Genomic DNA, 23,439 nt, shown 5'->3' on the forward strand with positions numbered 1-23,439 from the left:
TTTATCCAAAGCGACTTACAAATTAGGACTAAATTAAGCGAGCCATCATGAGGAGGCAAAAACAATGCAAGAAGTGCTCAAAACACAAAGTTCAGGCATTATTCAGAGTAGCATAAGCCCGATAAGTGAGGTTTTAAAGGGAAAGGGAAGGTTAGGGATGTAGACTCGTAGGAGTGAGTGAAAGTAGGAGGGAGCTGAGCCTGTGATAGATCTGTAAGCAAGCGTCAATGCCTTGAACTTGATGCGAGCAGTGAGAGGTAGCCAGTGCAGAGAGATGAACAGAGGAGTGACGTGGGCCCTTTTGGGCTCTTTGAAGACAAGACGAGCTGCAGCATTCTGGATCATCTGTAGAGGTTTAGTTGCACATGATGGAAGTCCGGCCAGAAGAGCACTGCAGTAGTCAAGCCTAGAAATGACCAGGGCCTGGACGAGAAGTTGTGTTGCATGCTCAGTTAGGAAAGGCCTGATCTTCCTGATGTTGTGCAGTGCAAACCTGCATGATCGAGCTGTCTTTGAAATGTGATCTGTGAAGGTCAGCTGGTCATCAAACGTTACTCCAAGATTTCTGACAGACCTTGATGGGGTGATTGATGATGAATCTAGCTGGATAGTGAAGTTGTGCTGTAGAGACGGATTGGCAGGGAGGACGAGAAGCTCAGTCTTTGCCAGGTTGAGCTGCAAGTGATGTTCCTTCATCCATGTCGAGATGTCCGCCAGACAGCTTGAGATCCGTGCAGCTACTGTGGGATCATCTGGTTGAAATGAGAGTAAGAGCTGCGTGTCATCAGCATAGCAGTGGTAGGAGAAACCGTGTGCTTGTATGATATGTCCCAGTGATGTGGTGTAGATGGAGAAGAGCAAGGGTCCAAGAATTGAACCCTGAGGAACCCCTGTGGTCAGCTGATGTGCTCTGGATACCTCGCCTCTCCATGCAACCCTGAAGGACCGACCTGTGAGATAGGACTCAAACCAGTGGAGGGAAGTTCCTGTGATGCCCAGTGATGAGAGGCTGGACATAAGGATCTGATGATTCACAGTGTCGAAGGCAGCAGACAGATCCAGGAGATCCAGGATCCAGATCCATATATTCAGCACTCTCCCTTCACTCCTCGTCTGGTCTCGTCTATACATGTTAATACAAGACACAAAGACTCCTTTCCTACAAGACTTTACCTACCTGCATACTCACCGTTGATCCCGATCCTCTTCAGCCAGTCTTCATTCTGTCATCAGAAATTTCATCATCTTCATCTGGATAAGAAAGAGAGAGAGACTTGGTTACCATTCAGTTAAGCTTCATCTGATTCTCTACTTCCTGTTTTACTCACCATTCACGCTGTGTCCGATCCATTCTGCTATTAAAATATCAAACTTACCATCTTGCCTGCTTCGTTTGTACGAAACCTGACACAAAGTGAGGTCGTATATTTTTTAATGAGCGAGAATTTTGGACTCAGTGTGTAAGGACTTTAAGCTGTCTTTTTTTTAAATCCTTAAACTCAACACAAAACTATCTGTCTGTATTATCTATCAATCTGTCATCTGTATGTCTTTATATCTGTCTGTCTATCCATCTATCTATCCAAGTTTTTTTTTTGTTTTTATGCAAATGTGCCACAGTTTTGGACCACACTTCCCCAAGAAAAGTTTGAAAATTTGGGTAATTACAACAAAAACAAGAATCTACGATTTCTTAATGCTCTTGAACATTTATTTAACTTGTGTTTTGAAACACATTTTGAACATCGTGTTGCCTTCAACAAACAGGAAGAAGAGAAACATCTAGCTAAAGGACCTTTTCTTCTACATTTTTCGCTTTAAGGCATCAATACGATTCTTAACATAAAATTTCACCCCCTCCCAACTTCTCCCCCGAAGTGCCGCTGGTGACCTTTCAATGCACTCCATGCACTGGGCTTTACCAGGAACCTTTCCAGAGTGGATGTAGTCCATCAGAGTTTTTTCCACAGCCTGGATCTCTTCTTTAGACCACTTTCTCCGTGGGTTTTGTGAAGATGCTGAATAAAATAAAAATAAATATTAGTAATTGTGATTGGGATAAAAGTAATTGTTATCCCACACGACATGAATGTGAATAACATATAAAATAAATACATGATCTTCAGTTTTTCTCTCATTGTTTTACAGTTTTATACATACGTTTTTGCTAAAATCTAGTTAGCATGGTTGAAAATCTGTAAATTATGGCACATGTTTGCAAGCATGATACCTAGTAACAATATAAACAGTGATACTTTATTAAAAAGGACTATTTTGACAAAAATATTGCTGGTAATTTAGTCACTATCTAAAATGTGTAATGGACCTGGGCCGAAAATGGACCAAGCCAAAAATGACAAAATATTTAGGTTTTATTGGTCATAACCATAAATACTGCTTGGGAAATTGAAGTACATTTGTACAGGATGACCTTTTCCTTTTCTTTTCTTTTCTTTACATGTTTAAGCCTTTAGAAACGAAACATTTACGATATAGGACCTAATTAAAGCTGCACATAACGGGAGGGGTTTACCCATGCTTAAATTATATTGGCCCACGGTGAACAACGGCAACAGATCTTAAAAAACACAATTATAAGGATTTTGCTTGGAAATGAAAATATAGTTTCATATATTTATGATCAATATATTATATGGTGTAAATATACGGAAAATATTTGTTATATTTTACAATATATTGAATAATACACAAGGAATTGCCACTTTTCATTTATAAAAAATATATTAATAATAATATATTTAATATATATAATATATTTACACTGTAAAATGTCATTAATTGAGTGTACTTCAAAAGCATGAGGAACACGATTTCCTTACATTTCTTAAGGGTGTTTTAATCAAAGTTGTAAGTTGCTAGTACAAAGACTTAAGAGTGTTGGGACAATGATAGACTTTGTATTTATTTCTATTTATTAAACTGTAAATACGTTGTGCATGTCTGAAACTTCACTGAATAAATGCATTTAAAAAAGAATAACTCCAATAGAGTTACATAGTTTTTAGATAAAGCAACATGCAGCATATTCTCAATGTTTCTTGCTCTTCTGTTGGACTGAAGCACAGGCTCTGTTCTTCAGCACAATGGTGACCCACGAAACTCAGACAACACAAACCTTTTAAATCCCAACAGAACAAAACACTAACAGATCTCTGAAGATCTCAGCAGAGGAGGGTTAAACGGCTCCACAAACAGCATTACCAGCTTTACTTATTACTAACCAGACTGACTTGATTTCTGTCAGACGTCTACACAAGTTCTTATTGAGAAATTAACATTTAGATTTAGATTTAGATGTTGATGATTTATTGAAAATAATATAATATTAGTCACCAGATTGTGATCCGTGTTTGCTTTAGTTGGGCTCTCGACTTTATAACATTATAACATCAGCAGAAGAACAAGAAATTGAGAATATGCTGCATGTTGCTTTATTTAAAATGCAGAAATCTATTGAAGTGATTTCTATTAACTTCTATGTTAAGTTTTCTATGTTTTTTTGTATTTATTCAGTAAAGTTTCAGTGAAATAAATACAAATAAATGCACAAAGTCATTGTCCCGACACTCTTTTGTATGTTTTTCTATTACAAACTTTCAAATTTGATTAAAACGCCCATGAAATTTAAGGAAATTCATAAATGTTTTCCACGTTTTTGAAGTACACTCAATTTTACAGTGTAAATATATTGTGAATACATTTTTTTTAAGTATATTTACACCATATACTGATCATAATATATTGATCATAAATATTGGAAATATATTTTCATTCTGTCTAGTCTCGAGCCTGAATTCTCAGACAGTTCTGTCCAATACAACACTTGCAGATTAAGAAATGGTCCGTAAAAAGACGCTGTATGGAGAGAAGTAGCCAGTAAAATAAGCACTTCCTCCACTTTGGATCTGCCATGCTGCTGTTACAAAACTCCAGCACAGATCACTGAGATATAGACGCTTTCTACTTTTCACCAAATTTGACCTCCACATGAAATTTAAAGGGTTAGTTCACCCAAAAATGAAACTTCTGTCATTAATTACTCTCCCTACTGTCGTTCCAAACCTGTTAGACCTTAGTTTATCTGCGAAACACAAATGAAGATATTTTTGACGAAATACGAGAGGATTCTGTCCTTCCATAGGCAGCAACATCATTACAACTTTCAAGGCCCAAAAAGGAAGTAAAGACATTGTTAAATAGTCCATGTGAATACAGTGGTTCAACCTTAAAGTTATGAAGCGATGAGAAAACCTTTTGTGCACAACCTTCTTCTCTTCCACATCCTTTTCCTACGCTATTCACGTAGTGTAAACAGTGCAGCGCTTCCTGATCCTACATCAGAACGCTCCTGTGTCAGCATCACACGCATGTGTCGTAGAGCTCACATGACCAGCGTCGGCCAATGGTGAGCCGGTGTTCTGACGTAGAACCCGGAAGCGCTGCACTGTTTACACTATGTCAACAGAGTAGGAGAATGACGTGGAAGAGAAAAAATCGTTGAATTAAGTCGTTATTTTTGTTTGGTTTGTGCGCACAAAAAGTATTCGCTTAATAACATTAAGGTTGAACAACTGTAGTCACATGGACTATTTTAATGATGTCTTTACTAACTTTCTGGGCCTTGAAAGTTGCAATGACGTTGTTGCATATGGATGGATCAGAATCCTCTTAGATTTCGTCAAAAATAACTTCATTTGTGTTTCGAAGATGAACAAATGTCTTACGGGTTTGGAAAGACATTAGGGAGAGTATTAATGACAGAATTCTCATTTTTGGGTGAACTAACCCTTTAAGGGAACTCTGTTGTCAATATAAATGGGTCTCTTTGTAGATTCCAATTAAAATGACTTAATTCTGACTGAACTTTCACAAAAAATGGAATGTGTGACATTTCATAAGACATTTGAAAAACAGCTTACCCTTTGTTGTGTGTGGTTTGTCCAAGTCCTTGCCAATTGGCTGCAGTTCTTTATCCTTGCCTGTTATAAAACATATGTGCACAACTGAGAAGACTTTATATATAGGTAATATACAGTAATGGCACAGAATGCTGACTAAATGGATACCAGTAATTGTGCCACGCATCTAATTTACCAAATATATTGGGGTTTATTTGGTTTTGTTCTTATGAAACTGTGTTTTTAACTGTTAGAGCAGGGGATTGTTTTATACTTTTGAACAAAAGATCAAAAGCTGAAACAACAAAAATGTCTTTTCACTTCCTTCTCTTCTCAGATTAACCAATAATGCCAATATTAGCAAGGGGCACTGTGTGCAATTAAGTACTCTTTTTTTCTGTTGGTACACAGACTAAATTATACTATTTTCAGAAAAATGTATAAGAGAAAATTATATAAAATTATCTTAAGAATATATATTATCTAGGATATAAAAAAATAAAAGCAAGTGAAAATATGCAAATCATAAAGCACTGGTTCTTTAAAAGTAAAACAATATCAGAAGTCTTCATAATACTCCTGTTTAATTTAAATCGTATTACCTTTGGATGGTTGTTGATTGTGTTGTTCAACTTCATTAGTGGACTCCATTGATTTGTCTGGACACATAATAGCTCTCTTTTAGTAAAAGAATATTCAACAAGCACTCCTAAATATCAGTAAACACACTCAAATTGTTCTTCCAGTAATATTCAAGCCTTTTCTAGCTTTCCCATCATTCCCTTTCAGTAGCTGACTACATACCTGCTGAATCTGAAGGTGAAGGACCATTTCCAGTCTCATTTTCAGAGTCTGATCCATCACTGTCCATCAGTACTCTCTCTATAAAACACAGTAAACATACAGGTAAAATTAATAAGTAGCGAACAAAATATTTTTTAAACAGCTTCATTCAACCAATGTCTATAACCAACAATGGAGTTCCAGCTGATCATAACATGGCATTTGATAATTTTCAATCTGCTAGTTTATTTAAATCAATCAATTGAACATTTCATTGGCATTTGACAAAAAAAAATAAAAATAATAATCTATGGAAGAATATGTGTAAATGAATTTACTTAGTTATTAACTCAGGCCTGTTTTACCTTGTGGATCAATCTGGATCTCATCAAGATTCCTTCCTTTGAACTCAGATAGCTGTCCTCGTTCCATGGCCATAAGAACCTTACTTATTTTGGCAAGCTGTAATGTGCCTTCGGGTAACCTATAATACTGCCGATGGACTCGGATGTCATGTCCGAGGAAGTCAGCGAGGTCATCCATTTCATTGTCCTTTAAGTTGAGCACCTTGGACATAGTGGCCATGTGCTTTCTCAGTTTCGTGGAGGATAATGCCTCTGGGTGTTTTGCTCCACAGCTTTGAGCAATCTTACGAATAACATCTGATCCTCTGAAGTGACTGAGTGCTTGTGGTCTTCCAAACATGAACACATTCTCATCGGGAACTTCACAGTTACGGCGAGTCTTGACAAGTAGCTCCATCGATGTCAGCATATCCGGTGTGAGAAGAATGGGGACCTTTCGTCCTCGTTTGCCTCTTATCTCAATTCTTTGGAAGTGCTTACAAAGTTTCTTCTCAAGGTCTGACAAAGCAAGCTCTACATCTGGATGAGTCAACGAGGTATCCCTCAGTGTAAAAGCAATAAGGGACATCTTGGATACTTCTCCTTCTCTTCTACGATTAAAAAGTATTACCTGACAAAGTGTCATTTTTGCAAGGTTTGCCCAGTTCTTGTTACTTGGTTCTTCCTCAAGTTTTGTTTGGTACTCCTTACTCTGTCTGTCAAGATACTGGTGCATTTTTTTCACATCTTCAGCAAAGGGAAGGAGTTGCGGAGAGTTCCATTTTGCCTCACTCAAATTTCGGAGGGCTTGGGATGACACACACTCACTCCATTTAGTGTTACAGATTTGTTTGAAGGCCTGCACATTGTTAAGAGCATTCTTATCGCCTGACATCATTGCCTCGCATTCAATAATGTTGGCCAATTTCTTGAGGTTGTGCCCTAACTTTAGTGCTAAAGATGGTGCTTTGAATGTGTTAGTTTCATCATTCAAACCAGACACACTTTGAACTGCTTCGATCACATGAGGAAAATTAGCGGGTACAAAGAAGTCTGACACCTCCTTCAACTTGCCAGTCTCTTTTCCTTGGAGAACTAGTCGCCCTGTCTCGCGCATCTTTTGCCTGATATATTCATGCTTTGTGACATCATGGCCATGCTTATTAAAGAGATGTTGCCCTAATTTTAATATGATTTTCTCTTTGCGGACAACATTTGTTATCTTATCCTCATGCATTTCAAGCACCATTTTCCAAAATCGTGCATTCACACTCTCTGGAACTGGTTCAGTATACGAGCAAAGGGCCTGAACTCTAGTTTTTCCTGGCTTCATTCCTTTGACTTTTTTGCTAAGATGGCATCTCTGCATGTGCCTCCATAATGATTTCCTCTTTAGGTAGGCCTCACAGTTTACACAGTGCAAGTAATCACTTGCTGTTACTGGTGAAATGGATTGCTGTCGGGGTATCACCAGTCCTTCTCCTTCTTTAAGCACCCGAGTATTATGACAACGGTTCCCTTTATTTCTCAATAAACTCAGCTGTAATCGTCGCTCTTTAGACCCTTTCGGAAATGCAACTGCTCTTGCCACCTCTGGCTTATCTTTGTGCTTTGATACCAAATGGCGAGCCATTTTACTGAATGGTTTAGAGCAGAACAAGCAGAAGTACTTTTTGTTGTATAGTCTGCCACCATCTGTTTTTTTCTTCAGCATCATGACCTTCACATTAGAAGTATCAGGTGAAGAGGATTGGCCGCTGATATGCTCATCCGATGAAGAGGAGTCGCCGCTGTCATGTTCGTCACATGAAGAGGATTGTCCGGTGTCATTTTCAACAGATGAAGAGGATTCTTTGGTTCCACTGGTAGCCGAGGAACTAGAACGTGTCACACACTTTCTTTTACATGGTTTAGATCTTGATGTTTTTGACTGAACCTTTCTTCTCTTTTGCTGTTTGACATCTTTTGCTAAACTCTCTTCCTTTGCTGACCTGTCACTCTCTGATTGATCCTCTGTGTCCGGTATATACTCGCTGAACTCTGAACTTGATTCTTCTGTTTCATATCCAAGCATTTTCCTTTTAGGCTGTGAATAAAACGTACGAGTTAGAAGTCTTGATCAGGAATGCCAAGACAAACAACATACTGCAATTATAAATGTCTGTCCAAAGTGAAACATTCAGTGTGCAGATTTTATAAATGACAATGCAACTATAAATTTCCAGGCTGTAGTGGCAATACTAGTAGTAGTGGCATTAGCAATGCATGAATATAGCAAAAAATCATAACCATTGAGTCGAGTCATTGCTGATAGAGATATATGTCAAGAAATGTCAAGAGATATATGTCAAGAAATCTATGTAAAGAAACATAAGATTATAATATGAACAAAAGAAAAAGATTGCAAAACAGGTTTCTCATTTGCTCTGCATTCAGATATTATTGCCGCTTTTTTTGCAGAGACTCATAGCACGAGCGTGATCATCTGATGAGTGAATAACTGTTTCTTCTGACAGTCATCTAAGAATGGGGGGAGGTGGGCGGGTTGGATGAGCATCCCTATTGGACGAATCTATTGGTAATGACCATGAGCATAGTCTGTATTTGTATTAAGGCAGGCAAGAACCTGAGAGGTCTGATGATTCACCAAACACCGGTGGCATGCTTGAGGAAGGGACAAGTGGAGCAATGCCGTAGCAAGCAGTTCAAGTTTCATGGTGCCGACTACAGAACCTGGTCAGACGGAGGAGGACTCCCCCATAACCTCCATGCAACATGAGTCCCTATACAAAGCAGGAAGTCTGAACAGCGTCAGGTTAAGTGACCTGCCGCTAAGTAAAAGGAGAGCCTTTAGTTGGATGAGGATGTAGAGGATATCCTGGAGAAGACATCGAGGGGCAATGGGAAACTCCAGACTATGTGCACACTCATAATGAACATAGGCACAGAATGTTTCAGTGTCATTGAAGAACAGGTCAAAAGTGATCTAGCTAAACCTATTAGAAGTATCTCCTCAGGGAGGACTGCTCACCACAGCACAGGACTGGCAGCGCCAGGTTGACCTAGGAAGGCAGCTTCAGTTCCCAGAGAACATTGCAAATCACACGGCTCCGCCCAAACATGGTGTTGACATCGGTAGCGAAACCAAGTGGTTTTGATAGAACTAACTGTCCACTAAAGACAGGACTGAGGAAGCCAGCGAGTTAAAAAAGGCAAAATATGAAGAGCTCGTCTCAGTGTGTTGGAGCAATGACTGGAGATCTCAGTGCGAGCCAGTTGAAGTTGGATGTCAGAGCTTTGCTGGGAAATGAGTTCAGCAAACTCTAAAACTATCAAGAACATTCATGAGGCTTCTGAAGAGGCCTTGCAATGGGCGGATCTGTGGCTTTATTTTGGGGAACCCTGTGGCTCACTGTCTAGGGTGCAGACTGAGCACTGAGACCTGGGCTCAAAATCTATGTGTGGGCCAACTGCTGACTAGAAGGGCCTGCTGACTGAAAACGGCAAGCTCAATGTTATGATGTTGAAAAATGCCCCAAAGTTCACTTGTTTTACGAACATAAGAATGACCTAGCAACCGAAGGTATATAAACGAAAGCATTTAATACAACTAACCTTTGTTTTCATGCTCTGATGTAAAAACATGGTCTTCTCCCGTTCATCATTTACAGTTTTTGTGTGCGCCTTCATGTAGCGTTCTTCACAAGCACTGTGATGTGCTTTTAATTTCTGGAGGTGACTCAAGTGACAGCTTTGAACCTACAAAACAATCAAACAAAAAGGTTTTTTGGAAGGTTTTCTTTTTCCATTTATGCCACCTCCAGAATTGAACCTTCAAATAAGGATTTATTGTTGACAGCAAACACTCTACCAGGTGAGCCACAGGGGATCCCCTATATTCCACTGAACAACTCATAAAGAGCAGGAAAATAAAAGGATAAAATAGAAAAAAAAACTCAAATTAGAAATGTCTTAGTTATGGTTAGTGTCCTGTAACACAATTGCGTTTGTCCGGTAGGGTTCAGTTGGTTGCCTGACACATACTTTTGCAGGCTTGGTGGTGCAGATTGACTTTTGCAATAGCTTGGTTGAGGCCTACTTTGAACCCTGACTGTTTTAACCATTTAAACTATAACTGATTCTTGAGATAAAGGGACAAAACATGTCCTACACACAGAAGCCCTCTTTATGTTAAAAATAAAGAAATGAATCAAAATTAAAATACTTAAAGTTCAATCTAAAGGAAATCTGGATACTCAGGACATTCATTGCTTTTAATTTCTTTAGTTTTATTTTAAATACATGCTCTATGTTTGAAAAACACATTTTCAATTTACACAATTTAGCCTGTCCTCAGCATTTAAATTGAAAGACAGAGATCTGTAATATATTAAACAATACAAATATATAGTTAGTTATAGTTAGTACATGTAGTTGATTAATACTACTCAGTATAATGTAACTACGTCACTTTAAAATAAAGTGTAATAATTTTTGTTTTGCAATATGGGGAATTATTGTATTAATTTTATTTACATATATATTTGGCCTGATTAACATGCCTTACATACATCTTTACATCTACTGTCACCATGAATTCAAAATGTATGATTCATATTTTTAATGGAATATTTTTATTATAAATAATTAATTCGTATCACCACAATAGCAAACCCTGATGTAATGGACTTCAAAGACAGAGTGAACATGTACACTGGCATTTCGCACTGCGTAATTAATGCAGGTCAGGCACAAATAAAATGTACGTAATTGTTGCGATTTATAGACAGACTACAGATACTTTGATTCACATAGGGAACATTTCTGTTGCTGCTACAGGGCGGCACATAATAATGCTTACCGTTACACAACCTAACATACACTTCTTGTGTTCTGTAAATATAAGACACTGTACCGCTAAAAGGAGAAAAAAGTTTGTTTTTCTCCTTTTAGTGGTACCGTGTGTCTTATTTTGGAACTGGAAGGATTGCTGTATAAAAATTAGTTAGTTGTCTTAATTTGTTGTCTTGTCAATCATTTAGTCAGTCAGCTCCTTTACTGAACGCAATAATTACATTATTACAGACTTTACACTGTTGTTGGATGAATCAAATTAAAATAGCATGCTTTTTAATGCGTCCAGCGAAGTTATTTCATTTTCAGAAAAACCTGTTCCCTTATATGGTTCATTAGCTAAGACCTTTGTCTACAAATATATAAATTTATAATAATGTAGTATTAAATAATAAAAAGTAAAAACTAACTTCTAAAACTGTTTTGTCCCTTACCTCAACCATCAGTTATATGTTTATCTGTGGATATAGCCTACCTTTGTCTTCTCTTCTGTCACATCATCTGTCACATCATCTGTCACATCATCTGTCACATCATTCACTGCAATGTAAATTACAAAGACAAAAAAAATAATTATTTAAAATATTTTTCCATTTTACTTCCTCCTACTATAGACCTTATGCGCCAGAGAAACAAGCGCGCAGCATCTTTATAATATTGTCTTTGAACTTCCGTTTTTGCGGTCGCTCTGTATATCTCTATGGCATTCGCTGTCCAGGAGTAATAAGCTTTTTAAGTGGATTTACTTAAAGTCCAACTGAAATCAAAATTGAACCTATTTACTTTGTTAGCGCATATTACTAGTCTTGTGGTGAACAATTAATCCGTGCAAGTTAATACACAGAAAAAACTTGTTTGCTGTCGTAATCTTTAATCAAAGTCTGAAAAGTTAATTCCGGTCTGGAATGGCGTTCCTTCTCTGATGATGTAGGTTTGACGGCTTGGTTTGGGAAACGCTTAACCACTCCTCAAACCGTTAGTCTGCTATGAGTGAGAGATGGAGAGGAGGAGCGCTAGAGTAAAACCCTGCCCTCTGTTCAATATTCCTTTTCACTGGGAAATACGTCACAACACTGGAGAAAAGTCGTTTGCAACTTCCGGTTCACGCGGACTTTAATGTAAAGTTAACGAAGATGTCTTGACAAATGTCAGTAGAACGGAAAGATTTTAAAACGAGTCGTTCATTCATAAATACACAAGATCACTGTGAATATACAAGACAAAAGACAACGAGCGCGGCGCTGAAAAGGGGCGGAGCTACATAAGGTCTATAGGGTTAGGCTTAAACAAGCAAATACATACAAAAATACAAACTAATACATTTAAAATAAGTATCAAAATAAGGCTGATATCAATGACACCAATTTAGCAAAACCTGTAGTTACCACAAATTTAATGTGAACTGTGACTTTTAATTAAATACAAAGATAAAAAATTACAACAAAACAAACTTAACTACAGTATCCACTGAAATTGACAGTACACAGGACAACATGTTGTATTTCCTCAGCACGTACAGTTAATTATATCAATGGTTCAGTAACTGGACATTACTAACATGTCAGAGTTTAGGGATAATTGGCCAAATTTATTTAGCCATTAGAAATTAATTTTCACCAACGATGAATGCATGTAAAATACATTTTTTAGATATCAGCGAGGTATTTTTTTTATCTTTATATTGAACATGAAAAGTACACTTTTGGTTTCACAATAACATGATCATATGGCTAGACATATTTATATCGTTTAATGCCACAATACCAAATCTTCTGTCCTTTAAAAGCGTTTCAAATGTTTAACAAAAAAGTAAAAATACTAAAATGTTTTTTTTAAATGAACATTTTCACTAAAATAAGCAGATATAATCATCTACTTGCCTTGACTTCTAACAGATGATGTTTTATTTTTTAATTAAACCGTAAAGAAAATGTACAGATCAAGTTATAACAAAAAATGTAAGTTTACAAAAAATCAACCTTAAGATTGTATTAATTACTTTGTGATAATGTAGTGGCCTCTAAACTTATATATTAAACTGATCGGTTATTAATTAAAACATTATTTACCTGTAAACAAAAGATAGCAGATTAAAAGATTGAATTTCATGCACATCCATGAACTTGGCATGGTGTTGCAGGAGAATGAAAGGAGGGCGCATGGGGGGCTATGATGGACATTTACTTTTCTCCAAGGTTGTGCTTTTAAAAACCTCAGTTACTCTGTCTCATTAAGCTACATATATAAGCTTTAAGAATTAGTCTATTTTAAGTAATAAATGACGCACTACAATTTGACATACCACAAATGAGTAAAATGTGTTTTGTAGCCTACTATCTTCTCATTATCTCACCTGTGCATCCAGAGCTGCCATTCGTAACATTAGTCTGCAAGCACAAGTGTCATAGACAGTCAGACATCATGGTCAAACATCACATTACACTGTATTTAAAACTGCAATGGTACAATTTGGCAATATATTAAAGTAACTGGCATTGTAACATAAGCCAATACAATTTCATACTGAAAATAAATGCCATTTATTGTCTGGTCTTGAAAACTGCATTACAGAAGTAGAAAAAAGTTGTTCTGAATTCATTAAACTTCCCTCTTGTTTTTTTGAAACCCATTATTAGTGTTTATAGTGATAAAACGCATGAATCTCAGGCCTCCTCATGGCTGCACGTGTAGGCCGCAAAAAATCCAACTCCTGGCCATCTTACATTAATGTTACCAAAAGTGAGCTAAACATCTAGATGAAGTAACAGGGACGCAAAATATGTCTTTCAGAAGTTACATAAAGACAACAACATTTTAAATTAGGCGAAGTTTAAAAGCGGATTACCGCTAAAAATGCAGTCACCTATGCAATCCTATCTGTGGCCTTAAAACATGAGCTTAAGACTCTTAGGAATCTAAAGCCCTAATTAATATATTAATGTTAGACTATCATTATTTTCATTTTGGTACATTAATCTATACTTTCTGCAAAGCTGCTTTGAGATTCTGATTAATGTGAAAAGCGCTATAGAAAATAAAATGACGTGACATTTACGTTACGATATATGTGCAAACAATATGCAAGTTAAACAAACAGCACCATATTATTTTGAGAACCTTGTACAAAAAGTCAAAAACTTACTTTTTCGTCGGATGTCTCGTCTCCTCTCGTCTCCATCTCGCCGTGTCCGTCTCATCCCTGCCTCTCGAGCATCTGAGTGTGTCGCAGGTGTGAGACCCCCAGCAGAGTGGGGGAGGGGGAGAGGCGACGGTCGCGGTGGGGACTCGAACCTCAGGTTCTGTGTGATCTGGGTCAGCCATTACTGACACTCGCTCGTGTGAGACCCAGTAGAGTGGGGGAGGGGACGGTCGCGGTGGGGACTCGAACCTCAGGTTCTGTGTGATCTGTGTCTGTCAGCCATTACTGACACTCGCTCGGCGCACTATATATATATATATATATATATATATATAGCTATGTTTATTACCCGCGCTTTTTTTTCTTGTGCGGTTTTTGTATTCTTTTAAAAAATTATGTATGCACATATATGCTCTGATAATATAGTGTATAGGATATATGCTGTTATAAAAGAAATACATTTTCTGCTCAAATTCAGATATAATGTTTGTTTGTTTTTAAGTACAAATAAAATGATAGAATGTAGATGTTAAAATACATATTAAATGTAATATTAAAAAAACAACACATTAATGAATGGAACCCATTTTAGAACTTTTAAACAACTCACAAAAAGATTGACATTCATAAAAAAAAAAATAAAAATATATATATATATATATATATATATATATATATATATATATATATATATATGTGTGTGTGTGTGTGTATATATATATATATATATATATATTAGAAGACCTTGTACTCACCAGAACAGATATTATTTTTACCCTCTGAGAGGAGATCAAATAAGTAAAATAGGTTTGAAAGAAGTGAGGCTTGTCTTAAGTGAGACCACACTCTGGATACGAGGCCTCCACACACGCTAACGTCCTTTAGAAACTGTCTATACTGATTCTGAAACTCTTTAACTGCATTCTCCTCACGACTGTTAAAATAACAACAAACATCTTCACAGAAAGTGCTCTCCTTGCTCATACTGTTCAAGACAATGACTGAAACCATGTATTGCTAGCACTTCTCCTGCTACTGCTTTCTCTTAAGACACATTGCTTGTTGTATTCCTCATTTGTAAGTCGCTCTGGATAAAAGCATCTGCTAAATTAATAAATGTAAATGCGCTCACCTAAACAGCAGTTTGCCAGGTAGAGGAGAAAGGAGAAATACTTTATTTGCAAACTACATCAATTAACTGTCAATTCTAGTTATAAATACTATCACGTGATTTAATTTATGGTAAGAATAACAATAATTCAACAAACGCTGATGCGGTTTCTCCACACTGGGACACCCTTCTGGCTCAGCACTGGTTCTGGCACAGCCACTGGTGCAGATTCTCCCACAATATGTTTGCATGTGTACTGCATACATGTCCGTGCATACACTGGTGTGTGTTAGACTAGTGATTATGACACAGTGCTCATCATTTCCAGGATCTGAGTTCACCTTGTCAGAGTAGCCATAATGATTTAGCACCTGTGGTCACCAACATCTGGACCCAGAGGTCAATGTGCAGCTAGAGTTAGGGTCAGGGTCAGGGTCAGGGAGAGGTACTAGTCCACCACATCCAGATGCTGACAGCACCTCTGCTTCATGCAGGCTCTATTAACTGCTCTGCTAACACGACTGCTGGTGATGGTCAGTCCTCCACTGTGGCCTTCAGCTGCTCCTGCTGCTCCTGCTGTGACACTGGGAACGGGAGCGCAGACGCTGGCACATGCTTACCTCAGCATCACAGGGGCATTAGCCATGTTCTTAGCTAGCGATCATTGTCCCACTTCTGCTTTACTAGCAGCACATCTGGATGCTGGATCAGTATTTCTACGTCTGTTTATCTCTCACTCTGTGCTGTTCACTTCCTTTAGCTTCATGAGAAGAGCTGTGTCTGGCCCGTTCTCCCACACTGAGCGCTCTTCTGCTGAAGAGTCCTGCTAAAGCAGTTAGGATCAGGGTCAGGGTTAGGGTTAGGGTCTGGCCCGTTCTCCCACACTGAGCGCTCTTCTGCTGAAGAGTCCTGCTAAAGCAGTTAGGATCAGGGTCAGGGTTAGGGTTAGGGTCTGGCCCGTTCTCCCACACTGAGCGCTCTTCTGCTGAGAGTCCTGCTAAAGCAGTGTCAGTCTCTCTGTTAGCTCACAGCATCTAGTAAAGCACAGGGTGTGGAAGACTACTGATAAACTGTGAGATATGAGGTATGATGAGGGTGTCATGTGCTGCTCTGTTAGCCTAGCGGCTAGCATTTACCAGATAATAAAGGCATGACACATTTATATAAAAATAGTGTGTTAGTAGTTCACTTTTAAGGCTTTTGAAAGAGCACACAAATATCACACCATTTGTGCAAAGGAATTACAAAAACAGACCAAAATATGTTGAATCCCATTTGTGATATACTTAAAAAAAGCCAGAAGATTATAAATAACAGCAGCTGCCAATTTTAGAAACAAAGATTGTATATTGTCAGGGCCGGTTCATTTATATATATATATATATATATATATATATATATATATATATATATATATATATATATAATTTTTTTTTCAGGTTTATTAGTGATCTGTTGAAAGTGAACTCTTTGATTCTGTGTAATGTATGCAGAAAGGCTCTGTCAGAAGGGTATCACAGAGTGGAAAAACTATTATCATTCACTGATCATGATTTAATTAGTTTAGAATTAAATGATAATTACATATTAGAGTAATGATATAATAATGTATTATAATTACATTAACAAAATCACTTTGGAGTGTTTTTAACTAATTATTTATTTATTTATTATTAATTAATTTAATTAATTGGTTTAGATTTAGTATATAATCTAAATAATATATTTAGTATATATTACATTTAGTATGAAACCCCGGAGTTGGCTAACCTCGTTTGATTTCTTTCCTATTGTTATCAATAATGAGTATGGTATTAACGCATTCTCATCCTAGGGCGTCATATACTGACGCTTTCTGGCCCATATTTATCTGCGTCTCATATTGACGCTAAAGGGTGCCATGTGCGTCGGATGTAGACGAAATGTCAGAAGCGTCAGTATATGACGCCTTGGGATGAGAACGGGTATATGAATATAGATAGATCCCTGATTAATTACATAAATGCCATTTTTAACAGATCTGTTATATTCTAATCATTTGAAGAATTTGCTAAATTAAAAAAATAATATTCTGTTTGTGGCTTAGTCTATCCAGAATCTTCATTCTAGTGTATCAACAGTAAATTTATTTAATTCTGTTTATTTTATAAAGTAATATAAATAACTAAATAGTATACTAATATCCAGTATAAATATATATATAATAAAAACCCTATTAACTCATATCTTACTTTAGTGAAAATACTTTAATTTTATTATTGACCAATACCCCCAATAGGGCGCTAGAGAGTGACACACTTTTCCAGAACAATGTGACTCGTGGGGACGGCAATACTCTGTGTGACCACCAGGGGCGCATAGATACACACTCACACAGATTTTTGTCTTGAAAACGGTCTTCATGAGGACTTCAGAAAAAACTGCATGGGGCGTGTCCAGACACTGTCTGGGAGGTGCCTATGGGGCTTTGCCGGTGGGGACCTCAATTTAGGTCCCCACGGTGACACGAGTCCCCACGAGTCTGTGTGCATTCAGGTTGAAGTCCCCACCGGGATAGAAAAACAAGAACACACACACACACACACACACACACACACACACACACACACACACACACACACTCTCTATCTCTCACACACACTCACACTCTATCTCTCTCTCTCTCACACACACACACAGTTTATTACAGTCTATTACAGTTTGTATCAAACAGACACACAGAATCTTGTCATATTGTGTACACAATCTCTTTGTTTTGTACTTGAACAGTTCACGTCTTGCTTGTTGTGTCCAGACTGAACTATTGTAAAGCTCTCGTCTATCAGTGGATATATTAGGGATCCGCTGACAGACGCCTGCTTTCAAACGCTCCTGTGTAGCCAATCAGAGACATACATATTGAGAGCATGAACACAATGGCCAATCAGAGACATTTATATTGAGCTCGTGAACACAATGGCCAATCAGAGACATATATATTGAGAGCATGAACACAATGGCCAATCAGAGACATATATATTGAGCTCATGAACACAATGGCCAATCAGAGACATATATATTGAGAGCATGAACACAATGGCCAATCAGAGACATATATATTGAGAGCATGAACACAATGGACAACGAGAGGCGTTTAAGAATTCGTTCAACAGCACTCAATATGCTACAGGAAAATGCTGGTATCTTATGGTCATATTTTTTTTATTTCTTTTGACAACACTACCCCTTATTTACAAATGTTTTGTTAAAGTATTTAATACAACTGCTTTAAATGTGAGAAGTGATACAGTATGAAGGGAAAAGCTTGAATGGTAAAAAAAACTAGACTGAAAACTGCTTTACAAAACAACAATAGCGGCTGTTATAACACCTGATGTACTCGTTACATCATAAGAAGAATGGCATCTACGCTATTGTTAGTCTCTCTGTTTATTCCGAGGTTTACTGTAGTCAGCCGGATCCGGGCCATATCCAGATCAGATGGTGGACCAGTGCCTAGACACGACCATAACGCATCTCTGAAGTGTTAGCAGAGATTGTGTCACTTGTGTTGATATCATCCTCAGATTTGAAATGAAGCATGACCACAATTGTGGCTACACTCTAGTTGGTTATAAGTTGCAATACTACATTCACATAATATTTTTATACATTTAATAAATATATTCTTAATATTTGTTGTTTTTGTTTTTATGTTTGAGCTTATATAGCTCAATATTAATAACAGTCTGATTAATTTTGAGTCTTGAACTGTAAACTCTCAAGGGTTGGCTTTCTAAATATATGTTGATTATGTGTCTATTCAGAATGACTTATGAGCAGCAACCTTTTTATTTGGGGTATGTCATGTATGCATCACTTGCCAACATTGTGGCTGACTGGTAAGGGGTTAAAGAGTATGATGGGCAATGAAGGAGGAAGATACACTTTCTATGTCTTCGTGAGGTTTCTACAGCTTCTATAGTATCAGAGTCTATACAATATCTCAACTAAACTATCTGAACTAAAAACACTTTCAGAGAAAAATTCAGTCAATACACCAATGCAAATGACAAGGGAAATGTATTGTATCTGGGGTAAAATTTTGTCATTATGACATACAGTATATGATGGGGTTTGATTTTCAATTTGAACAGCTACAATAATTTTGACCAGACATATTTGAACACCTAAACCTATTTGTTATTTAATTTAGTATTTTTGGTTTTGGTTATATTTCATGAAGACATTGATCTGGCAGTGATCGGAAAAGGTGGTTGAGCTTTGATGGTAAATGCACTAAAGTTGGAAGGGCTTATATTTGTTATAATATTATCTACTGCCGAAGACCCTAGAGATGTAAGTGAACGGTCCACAGGAATATATTATAATTCCACCATTTAGAATGTAAAAACCAAAGTTTTGACAGATATGCACCAATGTTTGTTGACTCCAGAATCCTGGTTAACCCCCTGAGGTCGGCAATCGCGCCGGCGCGATAGGCTCGCTTTTTTTTTTTATCAGTTCAAAAGAGATTCATTTTGCTCTGTTGACTTTGATATTACAAACAAGTTTCATACATCAATCGATTCTGTTAAATGTGTATTATTTTTGTGTATACTCACAATAAAAACAAAGTGTTGTGCTTTTTGCCAAATAAAGAAAAATAAACACGAAGCGAGTTCTGCCTTCTCTCTGCCAGTGAAGTCCATTCTGAAATGCGTCCGAAAATGAACAATAACTCAGCGAATACTCAGTCAAACAGGCATACAGACACACAGGCATGAAGCTTGAATTCTCTTCTTTTAAATGAAGTAATTTATATAAAAAACAAATATTCTCATCTTGTGAAATCTGTATTAAAAGAGAGCGATTCCAGTCGAGCTCATTACAGCTCATTCAAATGTAATGTGACACGCCCACGGAGAGCGCGCGCTATTCAAGCGCAAATGTCTGAGGCAATCCACGCAAACCTGTGAACGCCCCCATATCAGCTCGAGAAAACACAAGTTTATTCACCGTCTCGCAGCGCTGTGAGGAATAATAATAATGGAAAATGTACCTCCAGAAGTGCGGGTATTTCGAGGAGCAAGGATCCGACTGAGCTGAGGAATACTGTAGTAAGTTTTTTTCCTTCTCACGTGAATCGGGTTTCTGTTTGTGAATGAATGAACGGCAGAGATGCGCGCTGTTTACCACAGCTCGCAAAAAGACAGTTTAAATTTGAATCGCGTGTGTGAATGAATGATGTTTTAGCAAACTGTATTGCTATACTGAGATGAGTAAAAATCGACTGAAATATGTTGGAATAAAATGTAGGCTATTTGTATAAGCAACGTATTAAAATCTGCAAATTAACATTTATATGCCCTAATATTTCATAAAAACAACGTTACAGTCAGGCGAAATATGAAAGACAACATTTTGTTGACTAGATTTGGGTACAGTTTTTACTGTAGAATATACTGCCACATCAAATAAGCTTTTGTTTAGCAATTTCTATATATATAAAATACTATTTTTGTCAAAAATAAAGTCATCAACTAAGATGTTAGCTGTTCCAATGTTGGCTATATTCAAACTAATGAATACATAGATAAAATGTAGGCCTATAATCATTTTTTTTTTACAAAGAAAGAGTACACTTGAAATATTGTTGAAATTGTAATTGTTGTAATTGTAACCTTTTTAATAAAATAGCAAAACATATTTACAAGATAGATGTAAGCAAAATCTTAAATGGTCTCAATATATTCTTCTTCTAAATATATCTTTTGTCCTTGCATTGTGGCTCAGTCTGTGTCACACCTGAATGAATTATGCAGAGTGGGTGGGACATTGTATTCTCAGGTGTAAACCACTCCTCGTTCACGCCCCCCTCGCATATTGGCTTTCCAAGCAAAACCTGTTTTACATCAATTTAAATCAATGTATTGTTTTATGTGAACGATAAAGCAAGACTATGTTCACATAATTTTGAAGCCAGAACTCGAAGCCACAACATCCATTAGTCAAAAGTCTTATTGACACATATTTATTATGAGATTTGTGGTCTTATTTCAGCAACTTTCATTTTTATTTTTTTCAATAACCACGCATAAACATTATTCTCTTAAAAATTCAAAAATATACATGCATGGTGATCACATATTTTGGTAGCCCTGTTTGTGCTATATAGAGTGAATTTACACCTTTGCCATTATCATGTTTATAAATAACTGAAAAAAGCACAAATGTCAGAGCATGTCAGAACACCTCCAGGGCCCAGAAAACCGCTCAGACTCCAGAGGGTTAATAAAGAAGTGTCTCTTGACAACCTCAAAAACTATTATAAACTCTCAGTCTCACATGCACACCAGCCAGGATGATTCTTACTGATCCACTTACTTAAGTTTGTCCAGTGTGGAGTCTGGATGGTTCATTGTATCAGAGAGCAGCTTTAGTCCTGATTCTCCTGGGTGATTGTAGCTCAGATCCAGCTCTCTCAGGTGTGAAGGGTTTGAACTCAGAGCTGAAGCCAGAACAGCAAAACCTTCTTCTGTCACCAAACACTGAGATAATCTGCAACAACAGTAAGTGTTCATGTCAGTGTGCTTCATTTTTTAGAGAATATACACTACATTAAATACAGGGCTTTTCCACTGGCAGATCACTGGCTAAATTCGAGCCATCAACTATCTTTACAAGGACCTTTGATTGATTGCAATTAGGGATGTCGCGATTACCTTATTTCACAATTGACAGTGATTAAAATTATCACGTTATGAAACAGTAAGAATTTGGAAGCTATGGTTAAAAATTAAAGAAAGAAAAAATGAAAATTAGTCTTTCAGACTTGCGCCCCCTCTCTGGGTACTCTAGGTAAGGAAGGGTGTGTGCAAAGCATGAACTTTTAGCACATGTGAAACTCTCAAAATGAAAACATGGTGGAACTATGCAATCTCCTAGACTTGTATTCGCAGATGTTAATTAAGCTATTGGGGCATTTTGGCAATCTAAAAATGATTCAGGAGTGGTTGATGACGGGTATACATTATGCAAAACATTCAGATGAAAAGTGTCAGCAAAAGCGGCGAAAACGTCTAATATGTACAGCACCTGAGGGATCATCACCATCCACACCCAGATGAAGGTAATCATTTTACAAACATAATAAATAGCCTGTTACTTCTATCCAATAATCACAATAAGCTATGCACTTTTTTATTTTGATAAGAACAAGGTCTCAAACTTTTAAATTAAAACAATAAATACCATTTTAACACTTTAATGCATGTGACAAATCTCTTTAGCCACATATCTGTTTAAGTGGAAACATGGAGTGCACCTGATCTGATCATCTCTGTATCTGTGCATCTCTGCACCTGAACTGATCATTTCTGTATCTGTGCATCTCTGCACCTGAACTGATGATCTCTGTATCTGTGCATCTCTGCACCTGAACTGATGATCTCTGTATCTGTGCATCTCTGCACCTGAACTGATCATCTGTGTATCTGTGCTAGAGGTCTGCTACCCGACCCGAGCCCGACGGGTCCCGAAAAATGTGCGGGTTTCGGGTCGGGTTCGGGTTAATGTTTACTGAACAGCCTCGGGTTCGGGTTTGTAACTAAGAAAAACTACATATAAGATATCATATAAGATATAGTTTGTGTGCCGTGTGCTTTGCCTGCTTGCTGTGTTGTGGTGACCGGCACGCGAGAGAGAGAAAGTTGCGTGCGCATGATGTGCAATGTGTGCATAGCGGTTTCTTCTCGCTAATATTTTAAAATAATATTTTAAATAAAAGTGCTTAAAAAAAACATTTCGTTTGTATATATATATATATATATATATATATATATACAAACGAAATGTTTTTTTTAAAAGCACTTTTATTTTTTTTAAATAAAAAAATTATTTTATATCACTTTTATCTTTTATAAAAAAAAACATTTCGTTTGTATATATATATATATATATATATACACAAACAAAATGTTTTTTTTAAAAGCACTTTTATTTAAGTTATTGCTGTTGTTCATTTAATTTGTTTTAAAATTCACATTTCATCCAGAGCGGTTTCTTCTCGCTTTGCAATGTTTTCGCTTTCTTCTCGATGTGCAATGTGCAATGTGTGCATAGGCTACACAGACCACAGACACACAGGCTCTCTCTCTTAAAAATGGTATTTATTTGCTGTGAGAAATAGAGTGGACCTCGGGTTCGGGTCGGGTTCGGGCTTAACATGTAAATGTAATTGTCGGGTCGGGTCGGGTCGGGTTAAATGATCGCGGGTACGGGCCGGGTTCGGGCTTCAGTTTAAAGCCC

At 37.2% G+C, this 23,439-nt stretch overlaps 3 protein-coding genes across 6 annotated transcripts in view; all 3 read right to left on the minus strand.

Annotated features, from left to right (window-relative positions):
- Positions 1 to 23,439, minus strand: part of LOC311079737 (uncharacterized protein) — a 183,357-nt gene that overhangs the window by 41,034 nt on the left and 118,884 nt on the right. The window lies entirely within an intron of this gene.
- The window catches only part of LOC311079613 (NACHT, LRR and PYD domains-containing protein 3-like), a 118,527-nt gene that overhangs the window by 25,409 nt on the left and 69,679 nt on the right, over positions 1 to 23,439 (minus strand). For all 4 annotated transcript variants that reach the window (XM_084109193.1, XM_084109194.1, XM_084109192.1 and 1 more), the window contains one exon: positions 21,517 to 21,690. In XM_084109193.1, the coding sequence (XP_083965319.1) occupies positions 21,517 to 21,690 (174 nt within the window). The remainder of the gene's footprint in view (positions 1 to 21,516; positions 21,691 to 23,439) is intronic.
- Positions 1,496 to 13,396, minus strand: LOC311079687 (uncharacterized protein). Its single transcript, XM_084109326.1, has 8 exons — positions 13,254 to 13,396; positions 11,376 to 11,440; positions 9,662 to 9,805; positions 6,068 to 8,132; positions 5,724 to 5,801; positions 5,522 to 5,578; positions 4,941 to 5,000; positions 1,496 to 2,018 (listed from the first exon to the last, which is right to left on the minus strand). The coding sequence occupies exons 3-8, from the start codon at positions 9,734 to 9,736 to the stop codon at positions 1,804 to 1,806; spliced, it is 2,550 nt and encodes an 849-aa protein (XP_083965452.1). The 5' UTR covers positions 9,737 to 9,805; positions 11,376 to 11,440; positions 13,254 to 13,396; the 3' UTR covers positions 1,496 to 1,803.

Source organism: Abramis brama (genome assembly GCF_963993115.1).
Source record: "Abramis brama genome assembly, chromosome: 1".
NCBI lineage: Eukaryota > Metazoa > Chordata > Actinopteri > Cypriniformes > Leuciscidae > Abramis > Abramis brama.

Excerpts from the sequence above, each read along its gene's own strand:
- LOC311079687 (XM_084109326.1), bottom strand. The coding sequence starts at position 9,736 with ATGAAGGCGCACACAAAAACTGTAAATGATGAACGGGAGAAGACCATG. Across the intron at positions 8,133-9,661 it reads ATCAGAGCATGAAAACAAAG|CCTAAAAGGAAAATGCTTGG; the intron begins GTTAGTTGTATT and ends TTTTATTCACAG. Across the intron at positions 2,019-4,940 it reads CAAACCACACACAACAAAGG|CATCTTCACAAAACCCACGG; the intron begins GTAAGCTGTTTT and ends TATTTTATTCAG.